The sequence below is a fragment of the Balaenoptera physalus genome (genome assembly GCF_965194825.1).
Source record: "Balaenoptera physalus genome assembly, chromosome: 20".
NCBI classification, from domain to species: Eukaryota; Metazoa; Chordata; class Mammalia; order Artiodactyla; family Balaenopteridae; genus Balaenoptera; species Balaenoptera physalus.
The window spans coordinates 60,259,231-60,286,090 of NC_138901.1; the positions used below are offsets into that span (position 1 = coordinate 60,259,231).

The 26,860-nt window shown below is 42.1% G+C and overlaps 2 protein-coding genes across 2 annotated transcripts in view; both read left to right on the top strand.

The window, feature by feature from the left end:
- MYOCD (myocardin) overlaps positions 1–26,860 on the top strand; it is a 492,789-nt gene that overhangs the window by 240,897 nt on the left and 225,032 nt on the right. The window contains exon 4 of the mRNA XM_082441359.1: positions 260–1,460. Coding sequence (XP_082297485.1) covers positions 1,436–1,460 — 25 coding nt within the window. The 5' untranslated portion in view covers positions 260–1,435. The remainder of the gene's footprint in view (positions 1–259; positions 1,461–26,860) is intronic.
- The window catches only part of ARHGAP44 (Rho GTPase activating protein 44), a 490,736-nt gene that overhangs the window by 40,673 nt on the left and 423,203 nt on the right, over positions 1–26,860 (top strand). The window lies entirely within an intron of this gene.

Sequence of the window (26,860 nt, forward strand, 5' to 3'; positions counted from 1 at the left end):
CTTACCAATTCTTTCTTTCAGGGACATATATTCATTTTTTTAATGGGGTTAATATTGCCTGATTACCATGTCTTACAGGTGTGTGATGGGTGTAGTATGAAAGTGCTGTCTTCTTTAAGACATGGCGGTGGTGTGTGTTTCTGCCCTCTCGGATTCTAGCTGGTTCTATGTCTTACTTTCATCGCTAAAAGATGATGTGTTGTTTTCCAGGTGTAACTTGCAAGGAGCAACCTGACTTTCTCTTTTCTTTCTGTCACAGATACTAGCAATGTCCCATAGAGTGGATATTGCATTAGACTGGATCCCGGAGTGAGAGAGATCTTAAAACAGAGCCTCTAGCCTATCTGCGATGGACACATCATAACAACCAAGAAGTAAACTTTTGTCACTTTAGACCACTGAGAATTTCAGGATGTTTGTTACCTCAATGTAACCCAACCTATCCAGTCGGCTACAGAGGTCAGAAAGATAGGATAACTTCAGAGCCCCTTGCCTTCTGCGAAATGAGGGAGTGAGACTGAATTCACAAGGTGGCCCATGTTGGCCCGACCCACAAGGACTAAGGATCTGCAGACTCTCCCATTCTTTGACCCAGGATGAGGAGCAGAAGGGAGAAGAGTGGGACCAGAATCCTCCGGGGCGCTGTCTCTGAGTGGTGGTGGGCCATCTCAATGTCCGGATGATGATGATTTCCATGCGTGGTTTACAGCCTCATTGTTTAGGGCATGACGTAGCATAGAAATAAACTGGAGTCAAGAGGAAAGGTTAGCAGAAGTTCTGCTTTCTTCCATCTTTAGGATGGAATGTTTTTCATCTCAAAGAGGCTCTCTCAAGCCTAATGAAATAAAAACAGACAGCCATGGCCTGAAACCACCCCTCGTGTGCTTCAGGTCCCAGGAAGCTCATTGTAGGGCAGGTGCATTTATGAGAGTAATGAGGATGGGAGGAGAGAGCGTGTTTGTTAAGCACGTATTATATGCCAGGGTCATACTCGGCTTTGTATATGTGTGTTAGCTATTGTATCTTAAAGCTAACCCTCTGACTTCTAAAAAAAAAAAAAAAAAGAGAGAGACTCAAAGCAGTTCAACCCTTGTTACAGGTTTTATCTAGTAAATGATGGAGCAGGATTCAAATTCAAGTCTGTGTGACTCTTCTTCCTGAGCTTTTTGCATGGCCCCATTCTTCCTCCCACATAAGTTGCTCAGTTGGGTCTAAAAAGGCGAGGAGACTGAAATGGCATTGTTTTGAAGCTCGAATTTGCCTCTCTGGAACTGAGTGCTGACCGTGGGTGACAGCATTGGAACAGACCTCCAGATGTCGCTACCGGAGAAATTACCGACAAGCTGAAGCGCGATCGTGAGGTTGACAAATATGAACTTGACGAGGGTTTCGCTGCATGGCGTAAAGTTCTCTTCCGTGACCTCTCTGGACCGTGATGGTTGGTGAACACCCAATTGAAGGTAAGACCAACTCTCCTATTTGTTGGGGGACTCTGGGTGATAGTGTTATTCAACAAAAAAGGCACTAGACTAAACTGTACTCACGCATAAAGATAATCATACAAACTTCTGCTAGATTTCTTGGACAGTGTGCCAGCAAGCATTCTTCAGGGTCAGGATTGTTCAACAAAGTGTTGCCTGATTTAAAAAAAAATAATGATAATAAAACTGAAAAGGGGGGGGAAAAGGGCCTGCTGATAGTAAATTCATCTGTCAGGCCAATAAACAAATCCATTAAAACAAAATAACAACAGCAAGCAGCAGACTCCTAAGTTTGGAGCCTCTGAGTGGCTTCTTACTTCTCAGTAACTGTGTAAATGCTCATCAGTTAAGTTGAGGGCTGAGAGATAGGAACCAACAACTGCACACAGAAACCTTTTGGAAGAGCTTAAAGATTTAGCAATGGCCCTTCTCCAATTTTCCATCTTTTATTTAACTCCTTTGAACTCCCACTAATTTCCAGGCAACACTTTGGAATTCCATTTTTAGCTTTGCCTTTTGAGTTATTATTTTTTTCCCCTGGGTGTACAAATCTGTGTATGGAGACGGCCTCTCCTTTTCATGAAAATTTTTCTTCTTGATTACTGAATAATGTTCGGTGCTGGGATGATGTAAAGATAAAGACTGATTTGAGGAAGAAAATGAAAGTGATCTGTAACCCTGTCACTCAGAGGCAGTCACTGTTAAGGTTTCAGTGTATTTCTAGCCAGGATTTTTTCTAAATGTGCATATACTTTTTTTTTTTTAAACATGGCTGAGAGCATGCTGCTTTCAGAGTCTCCTGGGGAGGAAGCTGTCAGGAGCACAGACTTTGCATCAGATGGGCTTACAATCATGACCCAGCTCTGTCACTTAGTGATTCATGGGGCACGGGGCAAATCAGCTATAAGGCTCTGTTTCCTCAGTAGTTCACTGGAGATAATATTCATACTAACTGCTTTTAGGTCTTTTGAGGGGTAAATGATACCAAGACCTAAGGCCTTTAGAGAAGTGACTGACACTTAACTAAACATTGAATAAGTGTTAGCTATTATCACTGTTCCCCTCATATTATATACATTTTTCCATGTTATTAAATATTTTCTCAATCATGATTTTAATGGCTGCATGAAATTATATTTTAAGGGTATACTAGAATTTATTCCTCTCTTATTGAATATATTTTCTGTTTTTATGAGTTCTGTACTTTATGCTGCACTGAAAATCTTAATAGACAAAATTTTTTTGGTGGTACTGTTTATTGGGTTCTTAGGATTGTTTCCTATAAGTGGAATAACGAAGTGGGAGGAGTTTAACAATCTTCAAGGTTATTAATACATATTCAAGAGTTGCATCTATTTACTCTCTCACCATGATTATGTCAGTATGACCCCTTCACTGTCAGGGTCAACCCAGAGTGTCATCATGCAACGTTATTAATTTTTCTTATTTTAAAATCCAGACTATGTGTTAAATCATCTTTACGTTTTGTTTTGAGTGTCCTAGGGGAGGTTGTATTTAATTTGCAATCACATTTATTTAGGTGAGTCTTTGTATTAATTGCTTTTGGTGCACACCATCCAGTCTTTTGTACTCCGATTTCCAACTCTTGGGCTCTTTAATTTTCTTTGTCATTCAAGCGGTTAGACTATGTCTTCAACTTTTTTTTTGTCCAAGAAGGTTTTATAGGTGGTATGACTTCTTAAGCTGTTTGTTGCTTCCACACATAAAAGACAACTTGACTGGGCATAAAATTCTTGGGTTAAAAACCCCCCAACATGATTTGTCTCTAAGGTGCCCAGTCATCTGGTAGAAATAGAAAATGTATACGCAAACACTTGTTGTTTCTTCTCAAGAGCTAACAGAATCTACAGAACTCCAGAACGGGACTCTCCAGTAGAACTTTCTAGAGTGGAGTAAACGTTTATTGTCTGCACTCCCCAGCATGACAGATGTCAGCCTCTTTTGCAACTGAGGAACTGAATTTGAATTGTTTTGAGTCAATTTGAATATAGTTACTCACATGGGGCTAGTGGCTTCCATATTGGACTACACAATTCTAGAAATATAGAGTGGAAAGAAACCTTCAAGGTTCACACCAATTTTGCTGCCATGAGCACATCACCTTACCTTTCTGGGTCTCCATTTCCCCATCTATGAAATACTACTACTTTCTCAGGACTACATAACAAGTTCATGTTAAAGCTTAGACCAGAGCCTTAAGTAATCATTCTCAGTCTGGTTTTCTTCATATTATGGTGCAATTGAATAGTTTAAACTTTGAGCTATGATGCCAGAGATGGTTAATTAGATTGATTCCCCCCAACCCCCCGATTTCTATGCCTTTTAAGCTAATAGCTTTGGTTTACCTGACCACCCTACATAAAATGGCATTTCTAGTTGTTCCTTATTTCTATTTCCTGCTCCATGTTTCTTTCCTTATCACTACCCGAAATTCTGTTAAATGTTTATGCAATCGTACGTTTATCTGTTCCCCCACTAGGAGGTCAATTCGGAGGAATCAGGGACTTTGCTTATCGCTGTGTCCTCACCGTGTAGAAAGGACTCTGGGCATGATTGGTGCTCATTACAACTTTGTCCGGTAGGCGGATGAGTGAAAGAAATCTATTAATCAAACTCAACTGGGGGAAGATTGCTGTAGGGTGAAAGGGGAGGAGGAGGGAGCTGCTTGATTCCGTCACATAGAGATTGCAGTTTTCAGTTCACAGTTAGGTTTCGATTTGAGATTTTGTCTTTTTGAGCTCTGTGCTGTTGGGTAGGCATGTTGTCTTGCAGAGACGTTTGATTTCTCCCCGATGAAATAGCCATCCCAGAGGACAGCTGTACTCTTACTGTTTTTACTGCTCCCACTACACAGGAGTCGACCTTCTGAGAAGGTTGATGTGTTCATCTGAAGAGATGACCAAGGCCCAGCCCAGGAAGACCTTTCATTCCCTGAAATCATTCTCTGCTTTAAGTGAATCTGTAAAAGGGGGAAGTCATCCCCGCACCATAGTATGAACATGAGGATATCAGTGAGATAACCTAGGAAAGCATCCAATATGCCTGTCAACATGCATTGCCTTCTCTCTCCCCCATTTTAACCCTGAAAGTTATACTCAAGTGGGAGAGCCATGCTCCAAACCCGGATTTTCTTTTGATCCCTCGGGGCTGCCTGATCACTACTCAGCATAACTGAGTTGAGGGGAGAGTGGGAGTGGGGTGGGGATGGATGGCATCGATGTTCATGGGCTATCCCAGGCCAAGTCTTCCAAAGCCTGTCCAGCTTGCAGTGATGTGCCTAGGCGCCGTGATCCCAACTAGGCAGGTTGTGGTCAGCCTGACCCAGCACCTTGCCCCATCGAGCTGCCCATCGACTCCGAGAGTATACAAATGCCGGGGAGCCCTGACAATGAAGCCCTTCACAATGGAGTGCCTGGATTTTATTGAGAAAAGCCAATCCCCTCCCATCTGTCATTTGGCACTTAGCACTGTAGTTATTCTAGATGAGTGAACACTTGTGTTATATTTTCCAATAGCAAAACTGGGGTCACCAGGGTGCCTGCTGTTTTAGCCAAATCCAGATGGGGTTTTCCTATAAACAAGTGCGCATGGAATATTTATGCCGCCCGTGGCACCTGACGCCTTAATACTTAGGCCTTCTATGTAGTAGCCACTCTTCCTATAAGTCACTTTAACACACTAAGTAAATATTTTAATATAGCCATGTCACTGTTTATTATAGAATGGCTTGGGCCCAGATCTTGCCTAATGCTTGGTTAAAAAGTCAGTTTATACCATCCTTTAAAGTGAATCAAAGAATGCATAAACGCCACTCTTTTGTTACTCAGAACTCTGTTTACTTTACTTTTCTGTAAACCTTGTGAAATGCTTGCTTACAAAAAGCTGACAGATGCCAGATTTGCTCATTAACTGGAGGTGTTTTCCAAGTCAGGAAGGTGAGGTGTGAACGTGGGAGGTGGGCTTTCTTCTCCGAGGACATCTCCCAATGTCCACTGCCCAGGGGACCTGCCGTCTGGCCCGGGGATCTTGACCTATAGCTACTAGGCAGTGAATGAGATTGAGAAACACCAAATCCGAGACCTGGCTCCTAAATCAAGCCTGTCCTCAGCCTCGGAACAAAAAAGGCCACTTAGACAGCGGTATAAATGGGACATGCCTCCTTGATGTCTGTAGGCAACATGATTGTAATTAAATCACCTTCCATCCTGGTCGCTGGACTCACCCCTGCTTTCCTGCGTTACCCACTGAGGCCCTCACCGGAAAACAGGAGGATGCTAGTTGAGGCAATAGAGTTTAATTCTGTCTTCTCAGCTGTGTCTGTTTTCCCTTCTTTTTGTACAGCCCCCCCTTTAATTCTGCATATAATTTTTCATCTCTTGTTTTTATATTTCACCCCAGCCTGTTTTCTCTTGCTGGTTGTTGATCTTACTACATACGTAGAAGCCAGTTGTCCTAGTTCTCTTTTGAGCTGGGGAGATGGGATATTGGTGGCGGAGGGATCAATCTTCTTCCTGCCTCAGTAGCACGTTGTCCTGAGGCTAGAGAACGGCGGTCCAGTTCTCTAGCTACAAAGACAAGTTTAACTTACAAAGGTTAAGTTGCAAGGCCCCTACTTGCAGTGGCCCTTTCCACCATCCTGGAGAGGGCCCTAGAAGGTTGCGGACCTTCCCACATGTTTTTATAAAATTTGTATGAGTATGATATTTCGATGACAATCTCATGTTTTTATAAAATTTGCACGAGTATGATATTTCGAAACGTCCTGCCCAAGTTTTTCGATATTTCGACAATCACTTAAGACGAGCTATCTTTTTCACTCCTGCTCTCCCGTCATACTTCACCTCCTGTAGAATAACGAGGGCATGGCCTCAGGGATTTGGAGATCTAAGGGGAGTTCAGTTCATTTTAATTTCACAGCATGCATTTCTGTGAGTTAAGTCACTGCTAGCTGTCCAGCTGTAGGAGTGGCTTCTAGGGGACTCCAGTCGGCCACAGTGCCAGCTCACCCTTGATCGAGACAGTAGTGTTCAGGTCCAGAGAGCACCTCATACTAAGACATGTCACCTAGAACCTGAAGATACAAATGTATGGAATCAAAGCTGGTCTATGGAAAGTTCTTCGAAATCTTACAATGTATGAAAAAAATATATATTTCCCAAATTTATAATAATTCTAACAATTTACGTGGTATTTCCCAGTGTTCCTGGGAAGCTGAAAGAAACTTACAGTTGTCATTATTTGAGAAGGTCATCAAAGAAGGTACAGACAAGAAATGTAGGGAAAGTATTACAGAATCATGTTAGGCAATTAATTATTAAAATACTATGTACAGTTTTGGATTTTTGTGATTATTGTATTTTTCGGTTTTTTTTAAAATTTGTAATTTGTTGTGATTTATTTTCTCATTCTAAACAAAATCTCATTTGTGTCCAATTTTGTCTTCTTTTACCTAAAGAGGCTGCAAACATTAGATAAGTTCCAGCCCTGAGAAAGTCTAGCTCTGCCCCAGTCTAGCTGGCCAAGTTCTTCCCTCTCGGAGTCAGGGGCCACATTTGTGGGACGTCCAAGAGTCCGATATAGTTTTCAGGTAGACTTGGTTTCATAAAGCAAAGGTAAACCATACCCTACAACATCCTGCCCAAGTTTTTCTCAACCTAGCCCCATCTGTCTTATAATAAACCCGATTCTTCCTGTACCTTGGCATTAAATTCTCTACTTATTTTGTTTGCCAACATTACTGTGAAGTCCTCTCTTGTAATTTTAGCGAGACTCTGATAAATAATGCAGGGGAGGATGTTACTTAGATGTCCTCTGAAGTCAGGAGGCTCAGTAAACTGAACTCTTAGTAACATATCCAGATATCTTCCAAAATTGTGTCCTGAGTCTGGCAGTAACAATGTTTCATAGGAAGACGTTCGTTCTGATTACCCCAATTCGATTAGTTCTCTTAACTTGAACAGCGGTATCCTTTTCAGATGTCTGGCGGATTTCTTGTCAACTTGGTAAAGACTGGAGCTGGAAGGGAATGTAGGCTTATCCCGTATAGGACTTCAAAATGGATTCTTTCAGAGACGGATGTGAATTCTGGTTACATAGTTGTGGTCCCAGTGGAAGGAGAAAAGTTTAGGTCTCTGACAGTTTCGGTTTGTGATGGTTTTGACTTTACAAATTCAGAGATCTAGAAACCTGGAGAAGAAAACGAAGAGTATCAGCACTGGAGGAAGCTTCTTAGGAACTGTACCTCTCGTCCAGAGAGATGCATTGTTGTGTTTGCTGGAGGGCTGGGGCTTAGCAGTTACCCGGGACGGAGACCCTGACCTTCGCTAGGCAGAGGCTCTCGGCTCTTGCTGGCAGCCTGATAGTGCAAGGATGCTTTTTTTTTTTTTTCTTTTCTCTTTCCTGGGCCGGGGTTAAGAGGAGAGAGAGAGAAACAGCATGGTAAGCTTCCCATTCAGGGTCATCTTCAGTCCCAAGGACCCAGCAATGTATCCCAGATGTGGCCCTCGGTCGTACCCCAGTTACCCTTCACCTTCACGCTCCCTCCCAGTCATGAAGCTTTCAGCAGTTCTATGGTCTTTCCCCTTTTCTTTCACAAATGCAGCAGGAGTTTATATGTCAGATTGGCTTTAGTTTCAGTATAGACTCGTCAACCTTCTAGAAGCAATTCCTCAAAGTTTCTGGCTTGAAATTTCCTTTGTTTCCAGTGCTTGTTCACTGAGTCGTTATTCATTCATTCATTCACTCACTCATGCATTCATTTGACAAGGTTTTACTGAGCACCTACTATGTGCCAGCCTCTGCTCAAGGTACTCAGGATCCAGAGATAAATTAGAGGGATAATGTAAGTCATTGCCTTTCTTACATGGGGGAAAGAGACGGCAAATAAGTAGTGTTTCCTGTGTTTATTCATTCTAAGGTACTTCCCATTTTAACATCTCTGAAATTGGACTGTATTTTACAATAGATGACATCATATAACTGCTGCAGACAGGCAGCAGTCATGACGAAGCTCTCACAGCCTACATGTGTGCAAACTTGGCCGAAACTCCTGTGCTGTCATCCATTCAGTTGAGTTAGCAGCATGTGTTTGCTGATGCTACACATGTCAAATTTAATTATCTTTTAAAACATCTTCAGAAAGACTACATTAAGATTTGGCTTTGAAACAAATTCTTTTATAGACCCAAAGGCACAGCAGTGGGGCATAAATTTGGTATTAGAGAAGCAAATATTTGTTGTCGGAGAAATGAGTGCCATTCCATCTTTTCTCGCAAAACGACAACTATGCTTTACGGAACCTAAGGAAAGAACATGTCCACGATTAGCTTATACCTATCTTAAGCCAAACAGTGCAACTGAAGGCAGGAGAAATTGCCAAGTCCTCCAAGATAGATAAAAAATTTCCAAGCCCTGTGACGCTGGTGTGATGGATTCTTACGTCCTTCATGACTCCCGTGGAGACATCAAATGCCATCGTCTTATTGCCTCTGGGTTTTAAATTTTTTAATTTATTAGTGGTATGTAAACCAGTGGTGCCTTCCATTTAATGATGTTTTAGATCTGATGAAATTCAGTAATAAGATGTCAGGTAGTAACAGCTGCTATAAGGAAAAGTACAGTAGAACAAGGCAGTGGAAACCAGTAGCCGGAAGGATGAGGGGCATGGCTGTTTTAGATGGAGCAGTGAAGAAATCCTCTCTGAGGTGACCTGAGAATGGAGACTGACATTGATTGTCATGGGATGACCTTGGTAAAAAGGATTCCAGGTGGAGGGAACAACAAATATGAGACTGAAGCAAGAAGACATTTGGAATGTTCAAGGAAGAGCAGAAAGGTCTCCTGGGAATGACGTGGAGAGAGTCCAGAGATGAGGTTGGGCAAAGGCAAATCACACGGGGCCCAGAAGGCCATGATGGAGATTCTGGATTGGATTCTGAGTGTCCTGGAAGCCACTCAAGGATTTTGAGCAGGAGAGTGACATTATTAGATGCTTGATTCCAAAGATGGGTCTGGCTGCCATTGAGAATTGACGGTAGGAGGTCGGGGTGGAAGCAGGGTGACAGGTTTAGAAGAAGATTCGAGAAGAAACAGGAGGTGAGAAAGCAGAGACGGATTTTGTAAGTCAAATTCAGGAGTGACCTTGAGCTGATGTGGATCAGGAGCGGGGCATGGGGTCTAGGGAGTGTTTGGTTTTCTTTTCTGGAGGGCTCTTTTCAGATTGCAGGCGTTAGGGTGGGCGTGGATGATGACAGCTAAGCCATCCAAGGTCCGGGGCAAAGAAGCTGAGGATGCAGGAGCGGAGAGGAGCTACAGGTCTGGCTCCTCCTCCCTCTGTATCTTGGGGTCTTTTCACCTCAAATACGAAAGGCGTTCGGAAGGCACCTGGGCTCCCTTTTTCTCTTACCTGAGATTCGATTTCCTTTTTAGGACGGAAGATGCACACGTTCCAAGAATCTGACTCTCTCCTGCTCTGGTTCCTCTCCTCTGGGACCCACAGGGCTCTAACATGCAGGAAAGTACCTGTGCTTGTCTCCGCATTTAATCCCCTTTATCTTCGGTTCTTGAACCCTAGCAATAAATGTTTCATTGACACGGAAAAGTGAGTCCTAAAGAAGCAGAAGTTTATAGTTGGGCAGGTGGCAAAGAATCACATCTCCATTAGGCTTTATTGCTTCCTTTTGTGTAGAACCGTGGTCTCTGGGCTTCTCCAGATTGCTTAACACTTATGGCCTTTGGCTAGTTCAAAGCTGTTTAAGCAGGCAGAACAGTTATTTAATGATGTACAAAGTGGTTTCCTCACAGGTGTTCTCTGAGGAGATTTCAGTGTGACCTTCGTCTCAAACTTCTACTGCCGACCTCCAAGTTGAGTTTAAAATGAGCTAAGCTGTGGAAGGCCCTCCCTGCCCATCTTCTCCCTCTCATCAGCGGTACTGCTTTCCTCCACTTTTCCTTCCTCATCCTCCCCTTCCTGCCCTTCTACCTCTTTCTGGAAACGGAAAGCTCTGTTTGGAGGGAGGGCATCTATGAAATGGGCAGAGAAGGAAGCAGAGGTATCTCAACTCATAATGAGAATATGTGTGTGTGTGTTTGCGTATCTCTAGATATAATGCTTATATAATGAGAGTAAATGCATACGTACACTTATTATTTAATAATACATATTAAATCTGTAAATTATATGATATAAATACAGTGTTTATAAATTATAAATGTATTATTATTAAAACCTCATGCAGCAGGAGTGTGTATACATTTTCATTACGTAAAATGAGAATAGATATATACATTCTAACGTGTTTGAATATGTATAGAGAGAGAATATGTATGTATGTAAGAGAACATATAGAGAGAATGTGTATGTGTATGCACGTACATATAATACATCCTTATTGTATATGAGAATATATATGCACTTTCCCTCTGAATAGGGTTTTAATACCAGCTTGACTGAATCACCATTTTGGTTCTGAATCCAGGGTTCATCTTTCCTGAGGGGGTGATGTAAAGAGAGTTTGCGGTTATCTCGTGTACAGTTAACCTGCTCGTTGTGTAACTTACAAGCTGCCTGTGATTCCCGCCCCCCCTCCTCTCCCCCGCCCCCTCCCCCCTCCTCTCCCCCGCCCCCTCCCCCCTCCCCTCCCCCGCCCCCAGGGCTTAATCCCCAGCAGAGAGCTGGCTGGGCGGCCTCGCTCTTCCCTCCCCTGGGGCACCCTCGTTCGAGCAGCTCCCTCTAAGCCCAGAGAATGTGTTACTTGGCATAAGGCAGATGCCTCCTTCCAGCTAAACCGTCCTCAAAATGTGCTGCCAGACAAGACCATCAAGTTCTTTCGTCACTCTGTGAGGCGTGGAGGGAAGGGCTGGGGCCCGGGCCGCGGGAAGAGGGACGCTGAGCCCAGCTCCGGGGGCGCAGGGGCAGGGCTGGCCTCCTCTGACCCCGGGGGCGCCGTGGGGGGGACCTGCTTTCCTCCTCTTCCCACGTCCTCCCTGCCTGTCTCCTCCCGCCCCTGCCCCTGCCCCGCCTCGCCTCTCAGCCGACTCCTCTCTGTGTGGAAGAACTCGCCAGTCTTTCAGGAGACCCCTTCCCGCGCTGCCACGCCTCCCCCGTCTCGCCGTCTCCGCGTCTCTGCCCTGTGTCCCATCCCTTCGCCTGGGCGATCTTCCTCTTTAGGAGCCGGGTGTGTTCCGCTCTGTGGACAGAGGCTGTTAAGGCGCTCAGTGTGTCACCTACCAGGTGAGGTGTGCCTATGCTGGCAGTGGTGTCCCACAGAAAACAGATGAAACCATTTTTCTGTCTCAGTTCCCCTGCGCGGTACGACCTGCTAACCTCTGCTGGAATTGTGGTGGAAAGCGTGACCCAGGGCCGGAGGGCTGTGGCTTCAGTCGCCCTCTCCACCGCGCACTCGCCAGCTCTGGGACCCAGGACAGCTTCATTCATTTGTTCATTCACTCCACCACGAATCTTTGAGCGTGAACTACAGCTGAGGCTCTGTCCCAGCCGCTGTGGATACAGAGGTTTGCAAAAACAAAGCCGCTGCTCTTGTAGAATTGGGAAGATAGGGAATCTTCCATAGGGAAGATGGGCAATCCACAGAATCTCATACAATTTTTAAATTCTCAATGCATTTGCATGAGTTAAGTGTGAATAATAGTATCTCCTTCCTAGTGATACTGTAGGCATCGGAGAAGAATGCAGCAAACTAACATTATATAAATCAACTATCCTTCAATTAAAAAAAAGAAGAATTCAGCATGTTGCATGTGGTAAATACTCAAGTGCACGAGGTAAACATAGTTCTTTGTAGCAGCACAGTCACGCTGCGGTGAGTCTCACGTGGAGGGGAGGGGTGCCCATCCCCGAAGGGACCTTCAGGGACTTGCGATAACTGTTGCTTTGTGTGTCCAGCAAGGGTTCCCATCGCTCTTCCAATTATAGTCCAGCCCCACCTTTGCCACGTGACCTGGTCCAGTGTCCCATCCTTCTAGCAGCCGTGATTGGCTCAGGAGGTGAGCACGTGACTCAGGCAGAGCCAATCTGAGTCCTCTTGGGCCTGCATATTAACTGTGAGTGAGAGACGCTCTTTCCCTTCTGGGAATTCTGACCTGGAGCTGCTCAGGAATCTGCCCCGTGGAGAAGCCATCTTTGCAGGAGAGAATGAGGTCAACCTGCGGAAAAAAGCAATTACGAGGAAAAGAGATGCCGTTAATAATATTAGAATTCCATGTTGCACATACATTTACTGCTCTTTAATAACCTTTGAGGTAACTACTGTTGTTACCCATCTTTATTTTATTCTGTTATTTATTTATTTTTGGCCACGCCTTGCGGCTTGCGGGATCTTAGTTCCCCGACCTGGGGTTGAACGTGGGCCCACAGCAGTGAAAGCGCCGCGTCCTAACCACTGGACCGCCAAGGAATTCCCAGCCACCTTCATTTTAAAGATGAAGAAGCTGGGGACAGAAAGGTTCAGTAAGTGCCCAAGGTCACACAGTTACTAAGTGACAGGACCTGAAACAGGCACTGTTGCTGAAACAGGCACTCTGGCCCCAGGATCTATATGCTTGACCAGTGTCTCTTTCTTTTTTGGCTCTTCAGAGTCCAGAGTTGCAAGATCCAGGTGCTGGTTCCCTCAGCCTTTCCTTTGATTTATGAGTAACGAGAAATTCCTTCCCAGGCACGTAAGATTATCTGTATCTATACTTGTACCATCTGTATCTTTATCTCTCGTTATCTACATCTATTTTTATTCCTAAAATTGGTTTGAGTTGAGTTTCTGTTACCACAAGTACCTGAAAACCATTGCCAGAGCATTCTGAAATATGTGTATCATTTGGAAGAAATCCCCTCGGCCGATTCTCGTTTGCACCGCCTCCCCCTGCCCCCCTCCCGCTGACAATTACACTGCTCCACCAATCTGTATTTGAGAATTACCACCTTAATGTAGTTTAATTCTCATGTAGTTTGTTTTTTTTCAATTGAGTCAATGCTTAAAGTATGGGTAGTTGGAATCCATCAGAATTACTTTCTAAATTGACTTTGACCTTCCTGGTACTATGACCTTGGACTGTCTGTCTGAGTTCCTTACATAGAAACTACCCTGGAACTGAAAACCATGGAGGGGGTTTTGTTATATTGGGGCTTACTTAGCATTAATGTTATTTCTATAACATTGTTTGTCAACGGTATTAATAGAAATCTCCTGTGCAAATCATTACCTAGGGGATTAACTCATCAACTTGATCCATACGTACAGTTGCATTTTAAACTTAAGAACTTGCATCCATTGATGAGAATCCCCTGTGAAGCTTCTCCTTCATGTTTGGACTGTATGAGAACCTCAGTCCAAAAGAGTAGCTTCTGCTTCCAAATGAGAAGCACAGAGAATTCTAGAACCTTCTGACTATTGTGGGCTATGATTTCTTTTCATCCTACTAGGGAAACTACATTGGAAACCGGTCCTGCATAATTTGATGAGTCTTTGTCCCCTTTGGAATGATAGCTTGCTGGTTTATATCCCTACACCAACTGAAATGTTTTATTTTTTTTCCCCCATGTGTAAGTTCCCAAGGTTCTGTTTTCTTTTAATTTATTGGGTATAATCCAGTCTATGTTTCCAGTTCCCTGACGTCATTGCCAAGGTGGCTGGTTCTAAATGAGCTTCATTCTAGAATAGAATCAGACATCCTTGGTCATCAGTGAGACTCTTGGTTCCCTTTATGGTCAAGAGACCTCAGTTTATTCAATTTAGGGCTCTCAGAAGTGGAGGGGGGAGGTCATAAAATCTATTGCCCACTTAGAGATTCAAGCTAAATGGAACTCTGGGGAAACCTGGCAGCTACTATGGGGAAAGTAACATTTGTCATATCACTGAAGATCAACATTAGTTAATCCCACTTACTTGGTATGAAAGTGAAAGTACTTGGAATAAAATGTTCTGCCTTTGTGCAAGGACACTGATGTAAAAAAAAAAACAAAAAAAAACTGGCTTGGGACACATTGAAAAGGAATCTCACATCCTTGAAGCTACATGCTACATAAAGGGCTTTGCCCATCCTCTGCAGTTCCACCTGGGAAGGATGGACATCATTCCATGCTCTATGGGTCACCTACAAAATGAACTTATTTACAAAACAGGAATAGAGTCACAGATGTAGAAAACAAACTTATGGCTATGGAGGGAAAGAGGAGGGAGGGATAAATTGGGAGATTGGGATTGACATATACACACTACTATATATAAACTAGATAACTAATAAGGACCTACTGTACAGCATAGGGAACTCTACTCAATACTCTGTAATGATCTATAAGGGAAAAGAATCCAAAAAAGAGTGGATATGTGCATATGTATAACTGATTCACTTTGCTGTACAGCAGAAACTAACACAACATTTTAAATCAACTATACTCCAATTAAAAAAAACAACAACTATGCACTACCTACAGGAAGAAGGAAACTTCTCCCAGTACCTGAGGGGAGAGTCATGGTGGATCAGAGACACCTTTCTGAAGGAGAGCTGTGTGTAGATCCTCTGGGTAGGATGAGAAGGGGCCTGTATTTCTTAGCAAGAAGAAAGTTATATGCCAAGACTCACCAATCCCTCAGTTGCAGCTGCAGGATCAGAGGTGAATGAATAATTGCCACATCTAAAAGGAAGCCGAAGGACGCTTCTTGCTCTGATGAACTTCAAGGGAGAAAAATGGAAGGCCCTCCGTGCATATGTGATATTTCCAATATGCAGAAGTGACTTGCTGCTAACTGATTTGAATATTTAGAAAAGCTGTAAAGTGGTGTAAGTGAAAAAATAGGAGTCTCTGCCGGTGTTCACAGTGATTTCAAAAGGCCTATCCACAGACCACTTGCTAAATTACTCAAGACTGGGCTTTCTGTACAAAAAAAAAAAGCACATATAAAAATGCAGAGTCAGTGACAGTAGTACAAAGTTTGCACACGACAAGCTGCTCGTGACTGTAACGTGGGGAAGTATCTATGGTCTCAGATATCTATGTATCCTAGGGCCAACAGTGTGAGAAAATGCAATATAGTCCAGCAGGTTCAGAAATATATCACAGGCATATATTTGTAATCTGAAAGACATTTTAAAATATGTGATAAGACTCCTTTCATTTGAAAGTATAACACTTTTAATAAGAATCAGATCAAATAGAAGGGCAAAATGAGTTGCATTCTATGGTTTTAAAAGGCATACTCATTCACTTGCTTATTTAAACAGTATTAAGCAGCAACTAAGCTTGACTTACTCTGCCAAATGCTGGGATTAGCAATGGAATACTACTCAGCCATAAAAAAGAACAAAATAATGCCATTTGCAGCAACATGGATGCAACTAGAGATTATCGTACTGAGTGAAGTAAGTCAGAATCACAGACATAGAGAACAGACTTGTGGTTGCCAAGGGGGAGGGGGTTGAGGGAGGGATGGAGTGGAACGTTGGGGTCAGCAGATGTGAGCTATTATATATAGAATGGATAAACAACAAGGTCCTACTGTATAGCACAGAGAACTATAGTCAATATCCTATGATAATGGAAAAGAATAGAAAAAAAAAGTATATATATATATAAAACTGAATCATGTAGCTATACAGCAGTAATTAACACAACATTGTAAATCAACTATACTTCAATTAAAAATAATTTTTAAAAATATATTGGCTCTTGCCACTAAACAATTCAAAACGAAGTGAAAGAGATTCACATAGGTTCAGCATTCTAATGGGAAGTCGTTTGGCAAAGAATAAAGAAAGAAGTAAGATCATTGTTGAAATATATTGAATTGCATGGCCAGACCAAGAGAGTGCAAACGCAATTTGCAGATTGGGCACAGAGGCCAAGTATTGTCACAATCGAGGCACTTTTTGTGCAACTGATGAATGTTACATTTAGTCAAAAAGCTGAACACCTAATACATTTTTCCCATTTTTTTGTCGTGGCAAAGTATACATAAGATTTATCACCTTAGCCATTTTTTAGTGTCCACTTCAGTGGTATTAAAGAGATTCCTATTTTTGTGCAACCATCACTACCATCCATCTCCAGAACTCCTTTCATCTTGCAAAACTGAAATTCTATTCCCATTAAGCAACAACTCTCCATTCCTTTCTCCCTTAAGCCCCTGGGAACTACCATCCTGTTTTCTGTCTCTAGGAATTTGAATAGTCTAAGTATCGTATATAAGTGGAATAATACCATATTTGTCTTTTTGTGACTGGCCTATTTCACTGAGCATATTGTCCTCAAGGTGCATCCATGGTGTAGCTGGTATCAGAATTTCTTTCCTTTTCAAGGCTGAATAATACTCTGTTGTATGTATAGACCACATTTTTCTTTATTCATCCAGCTGTCAATGGACACTTGGTTTTTTGCCATGTTTTAGCTATTGTGAATAATGCTGCTATGAACATGGGTGCACGAATGTCTCTTTGAGAACCTGCTTTTGCTTTTAATTTTTTTTGCGTATATACCTGGAAGTGTAATTTCTGGATCATATGGTAAACCTATTTTTAATTTTTTGGGGGAACCACCATAGTGTTTGCACAGTGGCTATGCCATTTTACATTTCTACCAAGAATTCACAAGGGCTCCAACCAAATACGTTTTGAACTGGGTTGCTAACAACAGGATATTAAACTTGTAAAAAGTAATTCAGCTTATAAATCTTTATTAAACAATACCATATTGAGGACTCTGTCCTAATAAGCATAGTGGAGCACACCAGAACCTAATTTTTTTTTTTAATTTATTTTATTTTTGGCTGCGTTGGATCTTTGTTGCTGCGCGCGGGCTTTCTCTAGTTGTGGCGAGCGGGGGCTACTCTTCCTCGTGGTGCGTGGGCTTCTCATTGTGGTGGCTTCTCTTGTTGCAGAGCACGGGCTCTAGGTGCGTGGGCTTCAGTAGTTGCGGCACGCAGGCTCAGTAGTTGTGGCTCGCGGGCTCTAAAGCGCAGGCTCAGTAGTTGTGGCGCACGGGCTCTAGAGCGCAGGCTCAGTAGTTGTGGCGCATGGGCCCAGTTGCTCTGCGGCATGTGGGATCCTCCCGGACCAGGGCTCAAACCCGTGTCCCCTGCATTGGCAGGTGGATTCTTAACCACTGCGCCACCAGGGAAGCCCAGAACCTAATTTTTAACAGGGAGAAAGTAATTGTCAATATGAAAGTCATAGGTCATTTAGGAAAAAGAGACCATTTATACTCACAATTCCTAATATTGTAGAAAATAATATATTTCTTCAGTTATAATATAAGCTAGGGAACATTGGTTTCGAAAGTTGAGGGGAAAAAAAATGGACGGAATTCATTCCTGGGTACACAAGGCAAAGAAAATCTCTTTAACATTTAATCATTTATTTTTATTTATAGTTCACGTTGTTCTAGAAAGGTTTTGAGAAAATTTACAAGAATACATGTACAGAAATAAAAACTAGAAATAAAAATAGAAAACTAGAACCATGGAAATACGAACACAAAAATGCCAAACATGAGTTAACCCATGTGTCCTAGTTACACTTTGAATTTAGGTGTTCTTTTCCCTGGTTAAAAAAAAAAAAAAAAAGACACGGTTTGTTACCTAGTTCCTGTTACTGGATATCAGAGGAACACTGAATTCTAAACTCTGTTGCCCAAAATGTCAGCAACAGCATCAATGGGAAGATCGTTAGAAATGAAAAACATCAAGTCAACCCCAGACCTACAGGAAGAGAATTTGCATTTTAAAAAGATGCCAGGGCTTCCCTGGTGGCTCAGTGGTTAAGAATCATCCTGCCAATGCAGGGGACATGGGTTCAAGCCCTGGTCCGGGAAGATCCCACATGCCACGGAGCAGCTAAGCCCGTGTGCCACAACTACTGAACCCTGCGCGTCTAGGGCCCGTTCTCTGCAACAAGAGAAGCCACTGCAATGAGAAGCCTGCGCATCGCAACCAAGAGTAGCCCCTGCTCGCCGCAGCTAGAGAAAGCTCAAGCACAGCAACGAAGACCCAATGCAGCCAAATGTAAATAAATTAAATTAAAAAAAAAAAGCCAGGTGATTCATATGTGCATTAAAGTTTGAGGAACCCTGTTCTAAAAGACATCCTTCACCTGAGATTTCATAGGGAGATCCTGAGTGATACAATAGGCAGTGTATAAGATTTTTTTTTTTTACAACAAATGCAGTAAATAACTAAATATATCTGTTTCTTATGGCAATTTTTAAAATGATAAAGGATATAATAAAGGTAAACCTATGTCTAAGAACTGTTTGACTTGACACCAAAAGCACAAGTCATAAAAAAAAATGTGATAAATTGGACTTCATCAAAATTTAAAACTTTTGCTCTGACTGGGGCTTCCCTGGCGGTCCAGTGGTTAAGACTTCGCCTTCCAATGCAGGGGGTGAGGGTTCGATCCCTGGTTGGAGAGCTAAGATCCCCTATGCCTCGCAGCCAAAATACCAAAACATTAAAAAAAAAAAAGTGATAGTGTAACAAATTCATTAAAGACTTTAAAAATGGTCCACATCAAAAAAAATATTTTTTAATATTAAAAAAAAAGACCCTACTAAGGAAATGCAAAGCCAAGCTAGAGACTGGGGGAAAATATTTGCACAGTATATCCAAGAAAGGACTTTTATCTCAAATATAGTATATGAAGAACTCTTAAACTCAATAGTGAAAGAAACAATTGAATTAGAAAATAGGCTAAAGATATTATGGGTGGAATTGTGTCCTCCCCCCGCCCCATACAAATTGATAAGTTGAAGAAGTCCTGACCCCCAGGACCTCAGAATATGACTGTAATTTGAGGTAGGGACTTTAAAGAGGTGATTAATTTAAAATGAGGCCATTAGGATGGGTCCTGCTCCAATCTGACTGGTGTGTCCTCATAAAGAGAGGAAATCTGGACACACAAGGGCAGACTACGTAAGGATGCTGAGAAGGCAGCTTTCTGCCAGCCCAGGACAGAGGCCCCAGGAGAAACCACACCTGCCAACACCTTGATCTCACACTTCTAGTCTCCAGAATTGTGACAAAATTGTCGAAGCTACCCAGTCTGTGGTGTTTTGTTATGGTAACCCTAGCAAACGCATACAAACAAGAACAGACATTTCACCAAAGAGCATATACAGAAGGGGAAAAAAAGCACGTGAAAAGGTACTCAACACCACCATCCACGAGGGAAATGTGGATTAAAGCCATGCTGAAATATCACCTATTTCAACAGCTAAAAGAAAAAGTAGTGATAACACAAAATGCTGGTAAAGATGTGGAGGATCTGGATCTCTCGCACATTGCTGGTGGCGATGTCAGATGGGACAGCTGCTATGGAAAATAGTCTGGCAGTTTCTTATCAGAGTAAACATTCACTTACCACACAACCCAGCCATCTTGCTCCTGGACATTTATCCCAGAGAAGTAAAAACTTATATTCACTCAAGAACCTGTATGCAAATGTTCATAGCAGCTTTATTCATAAAATCCAAAAAGGGAAAGCGACACGAATATCCTTCAACAAGTGAATGGTTAAATAAACTCTGGTATCTTCATATAATGGAATACTACTCAGCGATAAAAAGAAAGGGAACAATTTAGCTGGATCTCAAGGACACTGTGCTTAGTGAGAAATGCCACTCTTAAAAGGTTACATGTGTTCCATTCATGCGACATTCTCTAAAGGACAGAACTATAAAAATGGAGAACACGTGTGGTTACTAAGAGATAGGTTAGCTGGTGGGTGGGACTATGAAGGGGCAACTTGAGACAGTTCCTTTGTGGAGATTAAACCATTTTGTGTGCTGATTATGGTAGTGATTGCACAAATCTGCACATGGGATCTCATTGCATAGAAACACACACACAAGTACATGTAAAAACTGGTGAAAACTGAGTAAGATCTGTAGTCCAGTTAACAGTATTATACCAAAGTCAGTTTCCTGGTTTCAATAGTGTACTGTCAGCTGAAAGAAAAGTATACAATGTAAGAGCTGTGAGTTTTATTTGGGGTCTTACTGAGGACTGTAGCCTGGGAGATAGCCTCTCAGCTCAGAGGGAGCTGTTCCAATAGAGGTAGGGGGAGAAGCCAGTTTATATGTGATTTTTTTTTTTTTTTTGCGGGGCAGGAGAATGCTAGGGAAACCATGCAGTCAGGCATACATCACAGCTAAAGGTTACTGCTAGTCAAAGAACAGCCATCTCAAGTTAATGATTGCAGTGCTTTTCTATGTATGGGAAGATGCAAGAATTTGGGTGCATTAAAATTGTTCCTGAAATATACATCTAACTATTTAAGGGGCCTGCTTGTCCAAAGCACAGAGCATCCATTATTGTCTTAATCTCCTGTGTCTGAAGCACAGAGTGCAGTCGGCCAGTGATTGCAGTGGGTTAATCCTTGCAGAACGGGTTGATGAGCAGTGATGCTTGCTGTTCTGTGTCTGCCGTACCTCAGTCAGACGTCACCATCGAGGGAAGCTTGGTGAAAGGTATATGGGACTCTCTGTACTTTTTTAGCAACTTCCTACGGGTCTATAATGGTTTAAAAAAATTTTTTTAAGGTTTAAAAAATGAAGCATACGATATTCCAGAGTGATAATGGAACTTGCAAGCGGGTTATCATAAGCCTGTAATTCAGATATCCAAGTGTCCCTAGAAGCAGCAGCAGCAACAGAAGTCAGCACTAGGAAACCCAGAGGGGGAGTGCAGGAGCTTGAAAAAATTCAGTTCAGAACCAGACAAAGGATACAGAGTTATGAAAACTGACTATAGATTCAGTATCCAAAGATAAGCAAGGAGTCAGAGACAAGACCAGGGTGGGGCACTGAAACAGCATCGCAGTCTTTTTAGCTGACCTTTCATGGCTCTGTTCTCTAGGTGATGGCTTTTGTCCTGGGGGCATCCTAAAGGCACTGCAAGACCTAATTACCCGAGAAAGAAGGGAATAAGAAAGGGTTCCTGGACACATCTGTGGATTCAACTTTTAGAATGTGCTTACCTAACAAAAAATATTATAGTGTCAAGAATAAAAATTACATTGATAGCAGGCTGGGTTTAGCTCTACTATTTGGAAATGGTACAATGGAATAAGCAGGTATCACACTGGACATCATTGACAACACATTGCTGGGAGGACTGTAATGGGGTCCAACCACTCTGGAAAATAGTTTGGCATTTCTAAAAATCTAAGATGCATTTACTGTACAATCCAGTACTAGTACTCTTGCGTGCTTCTGTGAAAAATGATGGAGAAAAGATTACATCAAACAAAATGGAGAATAAAATGAGACATTGTAATTTTTTAAATTGCAGTATAGTTGATTTACAATGTCAGTTTCAGGTGTACAGCAAAGTGATTCAGTTATATACACACATTATATATATCTATTCTTTTTCCGATTCTTTTCAGCATTGCACTTTTCTAAAACTGTTTACAATGTGTTATATTACATTTAAAGCTGCCCCAATTATATCAGATAGGTTAAGCAGTTAAATTGCCCGTATTGAGGATTCCTTGACACACAGCATGAAATAAATGCTCAGGAAAAACATTGCATTTTGAAGCAAAGCGCTTGTACATCTTTGGTTGTCGATGCGGATTCAGGCTTATCTGAGTGTTCATACTTATGGACATGGCTTAGATGCCTACAGGGTGAGCAAGTCCTTTCTATAATTGCTTCCTTTATAAGCAAATCCCTGTTTCTGTGTCAGAGAATTTGACGTTACCTTGGTACTTTGATAATCCCATCATTAGAGATAAAGCACCGTAATAAATTCATTAATTCCATTTCACATTTTCTGATTTGATAAACAAGGCTGATCAACTCGATTTTATTCACATTTCAGTTTAAAGCTTGAGAAATTATGAAATATTCATCTCCCTCTTTGCCCTCTTGGTATCTTCAGAAACCACGTCTCCATATGGGTGACAGCATGCAGCTTTCTTTTAATAAATATCCTGCTTAGACCAGATACACAGAATTTATATGGACGTTTCTTCTAAACCTATGGCTGGGAGACATGGCTCCGGACCATTTCTTATAGTTCTCTTCTGATGGCTGTTTGCCTAGTGTTTTGTGGTACAGATCCCCTGTTTATTGGAGACTGGTCTCTGGATCTGTTCACACCGATGCCACCACCAGCCTGGGAGATTTTACCAGGTGGAAGTGAGTGAATTTTCCATAATGCAAGACCTCGTCCCAGCTTTCCAGTTCAGGAATCTCATTGTTTAACCAATACCTGAAGTCGGAACCTTTCGGAAGATAAATATTTAATCTTTTGGCTCTCCATCACAAACTGGCAAGGGCTCCCCAGCAAACTGCACCAGTCTCTTTAAAAATAGATGCCAGCTATCTTGGCAGAACTGGACAGATATCAAAAAATGAGTGAGTGTTTCACTTCTGTGCTTTAAACATCTGAAAAAGAACAGGTCATGCAACTGGGAACTTCAGTGAAGGTTCCCGACTATTCTCTCTGGCTAAGTTTTGGAACTACTGTAGTGCAGGAGGAACATGGAGCTAAACCTTAGACCGTATGAGTTCTAGCTCTGCTTGGTCATTTCACCATCGTTATGTATATAACTATGTTATGTATATTTCCTGTTTCTGAGTGTTCATTAAGAAAGGTATAATTTTATGTAAGTTAGAATCATCTGCTTAACCTTAACCACCTTGAAATGAAAATGTGCTGACATGTCCCCCTTTATGCTCCCACCTTCTCCTCCGGCCCACCCCCCTCTCTGTTCTGTTCGCCTTCCCTCTTTCCCTACCTCTCTCCTCTCTTTCCTCGCTCTAATTTAACTAGTATTTGGCTAATTGTTAGAGTTAGTAGACTTGAACTTTTTTTCCCAATTGTTTCATGGCCATCTGGATAGTCTCCTCTGTGAATTATCAAATTACAGTTTTCTTATGTATACGAGAAGAAATAGAAAGTCCCTGCCTTTTTTTCTACCTTTACTTTTCAATGTATTTCCTTTTGGTGTTCATATGTTTTTCTTTGAAAAGCAAATGTCCAAATTTTATTTTGATATTTTTAGCTCCACTCTTCAATCTTTTAAAAAGGGACTTTTACTCAATTGTGTTTATTGTGATTATCAATAAGCCTGGGTGTATTCCTGTCATTTTATTCTTTGTTTTTTATTTACTGCATTTCTTTTCTTCTTCTGAAGGATTGAATGAATCTCACCCATTCTATTTTCCCCTTGGACGTTTAACTTCTTGTAGTGTGGCCTCTTATTTTCTTTATAAACACTACGTGTAAGGAATCAACATCTTTTTAAACACTCTCTAGAGTTGGTAAGTACCTGGTTTGAGATCAGCAGGACAGTGTTTAAGAGCATGAGATCCAGAAACAGACACCCTGAGTTCAAATCCTGGCTTTGCCCCTCACTAGATGTGTGACTCTGAGCATGTTACTTGATGTTTTGGAGTCTCATATATAAAAGGGAAAGAAAAATTAAACCTCTCTGAAGGTTGTTGTGAAGAGTGAATCAATACATAAAAAGGGGTTAGAACAATGTCTGGAGCATTAGAAAACTTTAATTAGAGCTTTCTCCGGATACATGCCCAGGAGTGGGATTGCTGGGTCACATGGTAGTTCTATGTTTAGTTTTTTAAGGAACCTCCGTACTGTTCTCCACAGTGGCTGCACCAATTTACATTCCCACCAACAGTGTAGGAGGGTTCCCTTTTCTCCACACCCTCTCCAGCATTTGTTGTTTGTAGACTTTTTGATGATGGCCGTTCTGACCAGTGTGAGGTGATACCTCATTGTAGTTTTGATTTGCATTTCTCTAATGATTAGCAGTGTGGAGCATCTTTTCGTGTGAGGAGGCATTAATTTATATCCAAGTTTTGGTATTTCCAAACATCTCGCCTCAAGCTTATCAAGCAGGTGTTGTTGGTGAGCATGTGTAGAAACTGAGACACATATTTGGCTGGAGGGAGCGCAAGACAGTGTGACTGCTTTGGAGATCTGCTTGGCAGTTTCTCATAAAGTGAAATATACAGTCACCATATGACCCAGCAATTCCACTCCTAGGTAGTTACCCAAAGTAAATGAAAAAGTCCATTAAAAGAAACTTACATACAAATATTCTTAGCAGGTTTGTCCCTAATAGTCAAAAACTGGAAGTAATCCAAATGTCCATCCACTGGTAAAAGAAAAAGCAAATTATGTTCCATTCACCCAATGGAATACTACTTAGTGATTAAAAATGAACTACTGATAACTACAAAAACATGGGAGAGTCTTAAACACTATTTCAGTGAAAGAAACTAGACCCAAAGAATATACACTGTATGATTCTGTTGATAAGACACTCTAGAACAGATAAATGTACTCTCTAGTGACAACAAAGAGACCAGTGGTTGCCTGCAAAGAGATATAGGGAACTTCCCAGGGGTGATGGACATATTCCTTACCTTGACTGTGGTCGTAGTTTCACAGGTGTATGCGTTTGTCAAAACTCATCAAACTACACTCTAAATGGGTACGTTTTCTTGTACATAAATTGTACCTTGAGAGAATTGATTTTAAAAGAAAGGCATTAGGTACTAGAATAAAAGTCAGCAGATAAGATTTTCTATTCTGGATGATGTAATTAAAACAACTCAAAGTCCTGGTATGTCTACGAAGAGAAAATACTTAAACCTCCAAGAAAAGCAAGTACAAATTTCAAGTGGTAAAATTGGAAATGAGCAGAAAACAGCAAATGGCCCAGTATTCCAGGAGGAATCAAGGAACTGAAAGGAAGATGAGCCACGTCTGGCATGAATTCCTCCACAGCCGTGACTTGCTCTCCTTCTAGCCCCAAAGTGAGGTAGGCCCTGGGCACTCGTGGGGACAGAGTAACTATTTACATGGCACAGAGGGACCCAGGACCCTCCCATGTGACTGCGCAAAGGAAGAGACTTGGGGCCTGATTTATGTCTCCATCTGCTCTGGGCTGGCAAGAGCCTTAGTGAGAGATGTGCTCGGCGGCCCGACCGTGCTTATGATTTGTAAATAAAACAAAGTCAAACGATGATAAGCAAACAGTGTGTGGTGTGTCTTCTGCCCCAATTCAACCCCAGAACCAGTGCCGGCCGGGTGTGTTAGGAAAGCACATGTCTCTGAGGTCAGCCTAGAATTCCAGTTTAGAAATCAAGGACCCCGGTCTTCACTTTGAAAATGAAACTGCTCGATGTGCAAAGCGGACAGAACGTAAATAATGCGTCAGCCCTGTAGAGAGGCCTCTCCAATGCTGGTGGTCTCTGAACACTCACTGTCTGGCATTTCATGTTGCATTTCAAAACCAGGATCATCCTAAGCCACATAAATCTGTCACTTCAGCTGAATCTGTACATCACCAAATCCCTGACTAATTTTTCAAAGATCCTCTGCCCAAACGAAGTCTAGGCGCTCAGATCCAATGGGCTTTCCTGGGTTGTCACATCACCCGTGTCGCCGCTTGTATTTTTATTATGTGAATGAAAATTCCCCAAGAATGTTGAACAGAGTTCAGCGTTGCTAATACTTCACAGAATATTTAGGCAACCAAATTATATTGGACGTTGCTGTAAAACTCCTTTCTCACAAATCCACCTGAGGGAAGGCATGCCTGCTCCATGCCTCGGTTGCCATGGTTATCTTGATTATAATTACAGAGCAGGCACCACCCTGCCCGCCCTCTGCTTCCATCAGTGGGCTCCTCTCCCATGCTTCTCCCTGGAAGTTCAGAGTCTCTTCACCTTCCCTCAGGTCCATCCTTTTGATTTTACTCTTTTCCCTCCCGCCTTACTCCACTTAAAAGTCCCAGTTTCCTGGAGTCTGTGATTAGCTATTTTATTTAAAAATTAGTTCTATTATTAAAGTTATTAAAGCATTGCACATTGAGGATATCAGTATTCTGAGTGAGTAGTTAATTTTTCAAGGGAATTAAGAAATTTTCCAGTGCTCCAGATCTACTTTTTGGATCTCTTCCCTTGGTCCTCCATTCGCTATGCATACTGCTTCTTCAGTAACCTGACCAAAAGTAAAGACCTTTCTCTAACTCATATCCAACTCTTGCTTCCTGCCCTCCTTTTATCCACACAGACTGCAGACCCCAGAAAATCCACCCCAAGTATGTTATGGTGGTGTCGCTCACGCATTTCCATAAATAAGTCACCTGTCTCGTTAGGTACCACCTACAGCTTGCCTTTCCCTCCCATTCTCCTTTCCAGCCCCATCTCTGCCTGCCCTGACTACCAGGTACTTCTGTCTCCCACTGGGTTCCATTGTCTTCTGCCCATCATCTGCTGAACATCATTATTTCTCCCGAGCACAACCTCAGTACCTGCCATCTTACTTTGCACAAGCATCGACTTTCTCCCTCTTCAAGGTGCCAGCACTTGC